General features: G+C 39.5%; 1 protein-coding gene across 1 annotated transcript; it reads right to left on the bottom strand.

The window, feature by feature from the left end:
* Positions 1-416: 416 nt before the first annotated feature.
* On the bottom strand, positions 417-10,751 carry LOC121457363 (olfactory receptor 473-like). The gene is made up of 2 exons (XM_041666034.1): positions 10,707-10,751; positions 417-1,367 (listed from the first exon to the last, which is right to left on the bottom strand). Exons 1-2 carry the CDS (start codon positions 10,749-10,751, stop codon positions 417-419), a joined length of 996 nt encoding a protein of 331 aa, XP_041521968.1.
* Positions 10,752-11,028: the final 277 nt, after the last annotated feature.

An 11,028-nucleotide genomic window follows, 5' to 3' on the forward strand; every position in this document is an offset into this window, starting at 1 on the left:
AATTACCTCAATTTTTCTGCAAGAGTTTATGAACAATCTGATTTCTGTCTTTGCCGAGGAAATTTATCCACGAAGTAAAATATTAGTGCTACATACTTAGGTTGTTATGAGAAAGAGGTGAATACATATGTGCAACTAAAATTTAGCCTGACACAGACAAGGCACAAATGTTTGCTACTTAAATAAAACGAAGGCAAAGATCTTGACATCTTCCAGAAGTTCTATAGTAACAATGATTATTCCTATCATTTTACTCACTTCAAGTGAACACACAAATAATACATGACTTTATAAAACTAAGACTTAGTGCACAAAAATGAGGATTTAATATGTAGCAATCAGTTAAGCATCATGTGAAAAATACTAACTGTGACATGGCTAGAGGAAATCATCACCTATCTCTTAAATTGAAAGGTCTATGAATATATTCTGACAGTTGCCTTCCTCAGAGCATCCTTTACATCTCTGTTCCTCAGACTGTAGATGAGGGGGTTAAGCATGGGAATCACCACTGTATAGAATACAGACAGCACCTTGTTCTGTTCAGTAGAGTAGTTGGACTTGGGCATCACATAAATGAAGGTAAGGGTCCCATAGTAGAGAGTGACTGCAGTGAGGTGGGAGGTGCAGGTGGAGAAGGCCTTCTGGCGGCCCTCAGTGGAGCGCATCTTCAGGATGGTGATGAGGATGTAGGTGTAAGAGACAGCTATGACAAACACTGTCACCGCTATAATGGAGCCAGAAGAGATAGAGGGGATGATTTCAATAACAGAGACATCTGAACAGGACAGTTTCAACAGAGGGGAGAAGTCACAGAAAAAATGATCTATCTGATTTGGTCCACAGAAGTTCAGACTTAATAAACAACCAGTAAATGTCCAACCATTCATGCAGCCGCCAACATAAGAAACTCCCAACAGTAGAAAACAGACTCTGGGGGACATGAGCACGGAGTAAAGGAGAGGTGAACAGATGGCTACATAGCGATCATAGGCCATGGCAGCCAATAGGAAGCACTCAGCTGACCCAAGTGTCACTATAACGCAGAGCTGGGCTTCACAGGCAGCCAGAGGTAGGACCAGTCCATGCCCAAGGAATTCCATAAGCATTATAACAGAGACTGAGGTTGAATAGACAATGTCTACAAAAGCCAGATGGCTGAGGAACAGGTACATGGGTGTGTGCAGCTGGGAAGAAATTCTTATCAATGTGATAATGCTGATATTTCCTACTAACGTGACAATATATACTCCTAGAAATATCACAAAAAAGACTATACACAGTGTAGGATCTTCTGTTAGTCCCAAAATGATTAGCTCTGTCACAGTGGTGTAGTTTCCAGTCTCCTCCTTTTGTATGAATTGTCCCTGTTGAGTGAAATGAAAATAATGTTTTTATAATGTTATGATTTTTCACATTGCTGGAAATTTTTATTTTCCTTACACTTAAAACTGATTTCTAAGGCTAGTTCAAATTATCTTTCTTTATGTTATAGATGTCTCCTCTCCCAATGAGGATACTTAGCTTTTATTGATGACCTTTTGGTCTGTCATACATGAAGAAAATAGTCTCAATAAGGGTTTTGTCCTTCTCTACAAATATCCAGTGCTTTAACATAAAATTGAATTTGAAAATGATGAATGCAAGCATGAACAGTGAACTGAATAGGCTCTGGGGATTAAGATAAGAATATATTTCATGTCGCCTGCTGCCCTCAAAAAAAAAAAAACAGCCGGGCGATGGTGGCGCACGCCTTTAATCCCAGCACTCGGGAGGCAGAGGCAGGCGGATCTCTGTGAGTTCGAGACCAGCCTGGTCTACAGAGCGAGTTCCAGGACAGGCTCCAAAGCCACAGAGAAACCCTGTCTCAAAAAAAAAAAAAAAAAAAACAAACTTCAAAGAAAAGATAAGCCAATAAACTTTTAATTCTTGATAGCTCTTTAGTTCTGATTTTTAAAAACTTATGTAACAACATTGGGGGAAAACTTGAAAATCCAAAATAAACATAGTGCACAGTAAAAATAAGAAATTTGGTACATTTACAAGTACTACCTTTCTGTTTATAGATATATAAATCTAGATATATATATAGAGAGAGAGATATCAATTTGTATACATATATCTAAATATAATACACATGCCTTTACACACACTCATAAGCATAGTATCTTGCTATTCTTCTAAGCTAACCTCAAATCTCAGTCCTCCTACTTCATATTTGTAAAAGCTATGCATACAATAACAGGTATGTGCCACTATATACAACATAGACATATTTTAATAGTGCTGTACTTAGTTAAAGTTGCAATATATTAATTTTGTTTAATACTGCCAATACTTAGACATAATTTTTGACTTATGCATAAGCTCTGAGTGAGTAGAACATAACTTAATTGATTGCCATTTTTCAGATATTAAACCTTTACAACTGTTACACCTGGGAATCCCAGAATTACATAAACCACCATGATACAAACATGAAAAATATAATAATAGTCCAAATAAACAGTTATCTTTTAGGATTCAAGATAGGTTTATCTGTCTAACTTTCAATAATGAAAAACACTAAGGCAAGTCATTCCCTACAGCTCATTGATTTGTGGCTTTCTTTGTTGATTGAAGAGTTTTGAATACTGCGTATCCCTGGATGATGTTCAAGAATATGAAATACTTCATAAGAATCTATGTCATCCTCTTTGTCTAGGTACTAAGAACATTGAAGTCTACATTCAAACAGTTCTCTAAATTTATATCACTGTAACATATGCTCCATTCCAATTATATACTTTTCAAGAGTCATGTTAGAAGATACTGTTTCTGTTAATAATGTTTATGTACATTTTAGTAATTTAAACATTTCCCACGACAAGCAATATAAAAAATTAAATATCTTTCAACTATATCAATTCCTTAAACCTTTCCATTTTTTATTTTAATTCTGATAAGCATTTAGCTTCTCTGATGTCAACCTGAGTTCTTTTAATAAGCTAACTATGAAGAGCAATGAATCAATAGTTAGAAATGCATAGCCCATTCAAAAATATCTTCTGTCTCCTCTCTGATGGATCTTGATTGTGTTCAAATGACACTAGTAACAGCTTACTGCCTCAATATCAGCTCTACCATTAAAAATCTGTTTTACGTTGTATTAATTGTCAATATTGCAGTGGTATAAACCATTATACCTAAAACGTTTGAAATACTTGAATAAAACTATCATGCCTCTACTGCTTTCTCTATTCTAAAATTACTATTCATAATTTCTTAGAAAGCTCTTTCTAACTCTATCAAGCTTGCTTGCTACTTTGAAATCTTTCTTTTCAGACTCTGTTCTGAAGAAAAAGACTATGCACAGAGTGGCACTGGTGCTCTGTGCTTCCTGCCTCTATCTCAGTTCCGTGGTGGCAATGCTGCTTTCATTATGACGGCATTAGGAGTCACTCTGTGCTGTGGCAGAGTCCTAGGAAATGGAGTCAGACAAAGCAGCCTGTCAGCTGGGTTAACCTGCACACAGGAATCTGTTTGGGTCCCATTTTTGTGCATGTTCAATGACATTAATTGTCCATACACTGCAACTTTGTTTTGGGATAGATGAAATGTTATCTATAAACCAATAGAGGTATTTTGTCATATAGCTGTGCTAAGTAACTTTCTTTTCCACTTTTTATTTTTTTGTTTTGTTTTGTTTTTGTAGGCCAAAGCAGCTTTATTCATTAACCAATAAAAGCAGCACATATATGGAAGGACTTCCCATACCAGTTGGAGGTCACCACAATATGATATGAGTAACTTATTAAAAGGTTGCAGTGCCTAAGGTTGAGAACCGTGGACTAAATCTTTGTCTTCTTTTCCCCTTCAGCACTCACTAGTATAGCTTTCACTGCAATGATTCTTGTATGTTTTTCTTTTTCTTTTTTTTAAATTAATTTATTTATTAAGGATTTCTGCCTCCTCCCCGCAACCGCTTCCCATTTCCCTCCCCCTCCCCCGATCAAGTCCCCCTCCCTCATCTGCTCGAAGAGCAATCAGGGTTTCCTGACCTGTGGGAAGTCCAAGGACCGCCCACCTCTATCCAGGTCTCATAAGGTGAGCATCCAAACTGCCTAGGCTCCCCCAAAGCCAGTACGTGCAGTAGGATCAAAAACCCACTGCGATTGTTCTTGAGTTCTCAGTATTCCTCATTGTCCGCTATGTTCAGCTAGTCCGGATTTATCCCATGCTTTTTCAGACCTAAAAATATTTTTTCTTACATGGTATATCTGGATCATGGTTTCCCCCTCCTCTACTCCTTCTAGTTCCTTACCACATCTCTTCCCATTTGGATCTACTCCCTTTCTTTCTCACATTAGAAAACAAACAGGTCACAGTCCAGCTGGCCTTGGTGAGCTCCCAATAGATGAGCCCCACTGTCTCCGTGGGTGGGTGCACCTGACAGAAAAAGCAGGGGATAAAACCGGACTTTCTGAATATGGCGGACAATGAGGGCTGCTGAGAAGCAAAGGACAATGGCACTGGGTTTTGATCCTACTTCATGTTCTGGCTTTGTGGGAGCCTAGCCAGTTTGGATGCTCACCTTCCTAGACCAGGATGGAGGGGGGAGGACTTTGGACTTTCCACAGGGCAGGGAACCCTGACTGTTCTTCAGACTTGAGAGGGAGGGGGAGAGGAGTGGGGGGATGGGGAGAGGAATGGGGGGAGGGGGGAGAGGTGGGAGGAGGCGGAAATTTTTTTTCTCAATAAAAAAAAGAAAAGAAAAAAAAAGAAAAGAAAACAAACAGGTGTCTAAGGAAATGTGAAATAATATAATTTAATACAATAAATATAATACAAGAGATAAGATAAAAAAACAAGTAAAAAACTAACACATTGGAATTGCTTTTAAAATACAGAAGGAAAAGAGCCCAAGAGAAGAATCAGAGACCTACTCATTTGAACACTTGGGAATCTCATAAAAACACTAAAGTAGAAGCCATGGTATATGTACAGAGGACCTGGTGCAGATCCATGCAGGCCCTGTGCATGCTGCCTCATTCTGGGAGCTTATATGAATTTTGGTCATGATTTAGAATACCTCACATTCTTGGTATCCTCCATATCCTCTGAGTTTTGCATCTTTCTGCCTCCTCTTTTGAAGGGTTTCTTGAGCTCTTAAGAGAGAGATTTGCTCGAATTAAATAAAAATAAAATGTTGATAGTTTCAGTTGTTCTCTGCTTTGAAGAACATAAATTTCCTTTCTACTTGTCAGGTCTCTCTGTCACACATCTCTAAGAAAGAGTCTCTGACACCTGCCCCAGTCTGGACTAAGATTTGTACTATGCTGATCACTACTTGCCCTTCTCTCCTTCCCTCCTACACACTTAAGTTCCTGACCTCTAGACTGGCATTAATTCTTGTCACCATAAGTCAGGTACTCTGACCACTAATATCCTCTCTTCTTACTGGATCAGACTTTTGTGATAGAGGACATAGGACTAGGAACCTAATCCAATTCTAATATCATGCTTTCTTCCAGATTTCTTTTTTTTCCATATACTCAACTCTTAAATTTAACAGTAGTTCTGTTTGCTTTAGAACAATATTTTTCTTGTCACCAGGTTCAACTAGTATATCAGGAATACTACAGAGCCTCTTGTCCACCTTCCTAAACCAATCAAAACTCATCTCAATAAAACCCATGGCCCTTGTACTTACCATTTAGAAACAATGTTGTGCTGAATTCCAAAAGGGACTTTAGGAAGATGTGTTCCATTTATTTGTATAGAGTTGAAGACTGAATACAATGTGAACTACTGAATGTTCTCACTGGTCAAGGATACACATGCAGTGGGGATGATGATGAATGTCTTTCATCATGGTGGCAGAGAAAAAAGGTTCCCAGCTAACATTTGAACTCTTGGGGATACTCATGACTGTCCCTTTGAGAGACAGGTCCCTAGGTTTTTTGTACAGAAACGATTTCTGGAACCAGGTGACTCATTAAGGCCTGGCTGGCCCTCTCTAGGGGCCAACTACATGCTATGAAGTTCTTTGGAATATTTTTTCTTTGTTTACCAAAAGCCAGGGAAATGATTTGTGTTTTCCAGAAGAATGAAGGCATTCATTAAAAACAAAACTTACTTTATTAATTGATGCTAGCTCATATGGTGATAGAAGAGAACTTCTCAGCTAAACTTTAAATCAAATTGAAAAGTCATGTTCAAAATGAAAAGTAGAATAGTACATAATGAACATATTGCTTTGACACATTGATCTATTGTTTATTTTCCTTGTGAAACATAGAATTCTGTAGATAACATTTACTCTTTTTAGGTATCTTGACCCTATTTCTTTCCATCCCTCTATACAACAACATAGGATGGCCTTCTAAGGCCCTGAGCATTCACACTGTGTTGTAGGCAACAAGCCAGTTGCTTTTTGAGTTAAGTTAAATACTTGACTGAACTCACCAAAATACTCTGCCTTTCTTCTATGTCTTAAAGATTTGATTGAGCAGGCTGAGCTCCTAAAGTCTACCCAAAGAATGGGAAGAGTAAGAATATGAGCAAAAGACACCCAGAGGCGGAGAGGCACGGCATCCAGGTGCGGCGTCCAGACGTGGTGTAGAGGCACCACAATCAGGAAGAGGCTTTGGGGGAGCGGCAGAGGCAGATGCAAGCAGTGGGTACCGGTGCGGAAGCAGACGCAAGCAGCAGGGACGGGCGTGCAATAACGAGAGCAGATCGCCCTACTACAATGAAATCAAAGAGGTAGGCCTTTTGTTGGCGAGGTCACTGGCAAACGGGGAGCCTGGTCCTGTCCTGAAGACCCTTCGGAGGGGTGACAGGGTTCTTGGCCTGCGGCAGGAACCAGGAAACAGAGCGAGGGCATTTTGTAAGTGGAGTCCTTGGCCAGCAGGGAAACCTGATCCGGTTTTTAAAAGACCCATTAGATAGGATCAATAGGAGGAGATGGGCAGGCGCCAAGGCAAGAATTCACACAATAATCTGAAAAACAACATGAAAACACCAGAACCCAATGATCTAACAACAGAAGTATTTGAACAACCTAACACAGAAGAAGTGGAAAAAATTGACTTTATGAAAGCAATAGAGTCCCTTAAACAACATGTAAAAAACGCCCTTATAGAAATGGACGAGAAGTATAACAAAAAGTTTGAAGAAATGAGTAAATACGTACATGATACTCTGGGAAACCAAGAAAAAACGATCAAACAGGTAATGGAAACATTTCAAGAATTGAAAACTGAAATGAAGGCAAGGAAGAAAATACAAACTGAGGACCAGCTGGATATGGAAAATCTAGGTCAACGAGCAGAGTCTACAGAAACAAGCATAAGCAATAGAATACAAGAGACAGAAGAAAGAATCTCAGATTCTGAGGACACCATAGAGAAAATAAACGAACAGATCAAAGAAAACAGCAAAGCCAACAAATTCTCAACACAAAACATTCAGGAAATATGAGACACAATAAAAAGACCAAACCTAAGAATAGTAGGAATAGAAGAAGGAGAAGAGACACAGCTCAAGGCCCAGAAAATATTTTTAACAAAATTATGGAAGAAAACTTTCCCAACATAAAGAAAGATATTCATTTAAATATTCAAGAAGCATACAGAACACCAAACAGACTAGATCAAAGAAAACCATCCCCTCACCATATAATAATCAAAACACAAAATATGCAGGTTAAAGAAAGAATATTAAGAGCTGCAAAGGAAAAAGGGCAAGTAACTTATAAAGGTAAACCGATCAGACTTACACCTGACTTCTCTATGGAAACCATGAAAGCCAGAAGGTCCTGGATAGATGTACTGCAGAAGCTAAGAGACCATGGATGCAAACCCAAACTACTATACCCAGCGAAGCTATCGTTCAATATCAATGGAGAAAACAAGACATTCCAGGATAAGAACAAATTTAAACAATACATAGCCACAAATCCAGCCCTACAGAAAGTAATAGAAGGAAAATCACAACCCAAGGAATCCAACAAGGCCAACACTGCCTACAATAACTCAGGCATCTAGCGACCCTTCATCAGCACATCTCAAAGAAGGGAGACACACAATCTCTACTACCAAAAACAATAAGAATAACTGGAGTAAACAACCACTGGTCATTAATATCACTTAATATTAATGGTCTCAATTCTCCTATAAAAAGGCACAGGCTAAGAGATTGGAAATGAAAACAGGATCCAACATTCTGCTGTTTGCAAGAAACACATATCAAACACAAAGACAGGCACCTATTCAGAGTAAAGGGTTGGGAAAAGGTGTTTCAAGCAAATGATCCTAAGAATAGAAGACCCAGATTTTAACCCACAAACCAATGAACACCTCATTTTTGATAAAGGAGCTAAAAGTATACAATGGAAGAAAGAGAGCATCTTCAACAAATGGTGCTGGCAGAACTGGTTGTCAACCTGTGGAAGAATTAAAATAGATCCATATCTATCACCATGTACAAAACTCAAGTCCAAATGGATTAAAGACCTCACTATCAGTCCGAACACACTGAACCTGATAGAAAAGAAAGTGGGAAGTACTCTACAGCACATGGGCACAGGAGACCACTTCCTACGTATAACCCCAGCAGCACAGACACTAAGGACATCATTGAATAAATGGGACCTCCTGAGACTGAGAAGCTTCTGTAAAGCAAAGGACACTGTCACTAAGACAAAAAGGCAACCCACTGACTGGGAGAAGATCTTCACCAACCCTGCAACTGACAAAGGTCTGATCTCCAAAATATATAAAGAACTCAAGAAACTAGACCGTAAAAGGCTAATCAACCCAATTATAAAATGGGGTACTGAGCTGAACAGAGAATTCTCAACAGAAGAACTTCAAATGGCCAAAAGACACTTAAGGTCATGCTCAACTTCCTTAGCGATCAGGGAAATGCAAATCAAGACAACTTTAAGATACCACCTTACACCTGTCAGAATGGCGAAAATAAAAAACACCAATGATAGCCTTTGCTGGAGAGGATGTGGAGAAATGGGTACACTCATCCATTGCTGGTGGGATTGCAAACTTGTGCAACCACTCTGGAAAGCAGTGTGGCGGTTTCTCAGGAAATTTGGAATCAACCTACCCCTGGATCCAGCAATACCACTCTTGGGAATATACCCAAGAGAGGCCCTTTCATACAACAAAAGCATATGCTCAACTATGTTCATAGCAGGATTGTTTGTAATAGCCAGAACCTGGAAACAACCTAGATGCCCTTCAATGGAAGAATGGATGAAGAAAGTATGAAATATATACATATTAGAGTATTACTCAGCAGTAAAAAACAATGACTTCTTGAATTTTGCATACAGATGGATGGAAATAGAAAACACTATCCTGAGTGAGGTAAGCCAGACCCAAAAAGAGGAACATGGGATGTACTCACTCATATTTGGTTTCTAGCCATGAATAAAGGACATTGAGCTTATAATTCATGTTCCTAGAGAAGCTAAATAAGAAGGTGAATCCAAAGACAAACACATAGGCATCTCATGAATATTAACCTTCATCAGGCGATCAGAGGAGATAAAGACAGAGACCCACATTGGAGCACCCGACAGAAATCTCAAGGTCCAATTCAGGAGCAGAAGGAGAGGGAGCACGAGCAAGGAACTCAGGACCGCGAGGGGTGCACCCACACACTGAAGCAATGGGGAAATTCTATTGGGAATTCACCAAAGCCAGCTGGCCTGTGAAAAAGGCTGCTATAAAACCGGACTCACTGAACATAGCAGACAATGAGGAATACTGAGAACTCAAGAACAATGGCAGTGAGTTTTTGATCCTACTGCACGTATTGGCTTTGGGGAAGCCTAGGCAGTTTGGATGCTCACCTTACTAGACCTGGATAGAGGTGGGTGGTCCTTGGGCTTCCCACAGGTCAGGGAACCCTGATTGCTCTTCGAGCAGATGAGTGTGGGGGACTTGATCAGGGGAGGGGGAGGGAAATGGGAGGTTGTTGCGGGGAGGAGGCAGAAATCCTTAATAAATAAATAAATTTAAAAAAAAAGAATATGAGCAAAGAGGTCAAGACCATGATGGGGATATCTACTGAAACAGCTTACCTAAGCTAATGGGAGCTAACCTTCTCTGTACAGGGAAGTAACCAGCATAGGACAAAACCAGGCCCTCAGAATTTGGTGACAGTTGTGTGGCAGGAGATGACTGTGGGGCCACTAGCAGTGGGACCAAGGTATATCCCGATGGGGTGGTGGCCACGGGAGGAGCGGAGGGAGTGGGTACTGAGATTGGTATGTGAAATGAAAAAAGATTTTCTTTTTAAAAACATAAAATAAAATATTTAAAGAGAAATAACAAAATATTTGATGTGGGCCTCCATCATTTCTACAAGTCTTTGGTGAATGCCAGAACGCAGAGTGTCTGAAAGTGATTTCATTGTGGTTCATATAACTACCATTGTCTGCCCTCTTACTCTGCACCAAGCTTTTATGTTGTGCCTCTTCTAGGATCATTTGTTCACATGTACATTCTTCAACACAAAGTCATCAAAGTAATTTTGTTCTCCTATAGATGAAACTAAGTCCTCACTGTGGATCTTGAAATGTTCCTGTAAGGCAGTCCAACTTTTATCAAGTACAATCAAAGACCTAGAGCATGTATGAGTACCTGTGACCTGAAGAGTAGAGCCAAACCTAAAGACTTTAGTTAATTTCAATAACTCACCAAAACTACGATACAAGGCATTTTCAGTACTTCCCAACCGAACATCGTCAGTCGTGACTACCCAGAGACTTCTCAGTCTTCCACTTAAGAACATTCCAACGAACCCTAAGGCAATGTAAGGTACTCACAACTTCTGCAGAGTACAAACTCCGTATGTGTGTATGTGTGTGTGTGCAAACATGCATATCTGTGTATGAATATATATAATATATTAAACATTTTTAAGATTTTTTTATTAAATTTTTTTAATTAAAAATTTCTGCCTCCTCCCTGCCTCCCTTTTCCCTCCCCCTCCCCCCACTAACCTCCTCCCTCCTCCATT

Source organism: Microtus oregoni, unplaced genomic scaffold, assembly GCF_018167655.1.
Source record: "Microtus oregoni isolate MIOR12 unplaced genomic scaffold, Mior012 000016F_ref0000370, whole genome shotgun sequence".
NCBI classification, from domain to species: Eukaryota; Metazoa; Chordata; class Mammalia; order Rodentia; family Cricetidae; genus Microtus; species Microtus oregoni.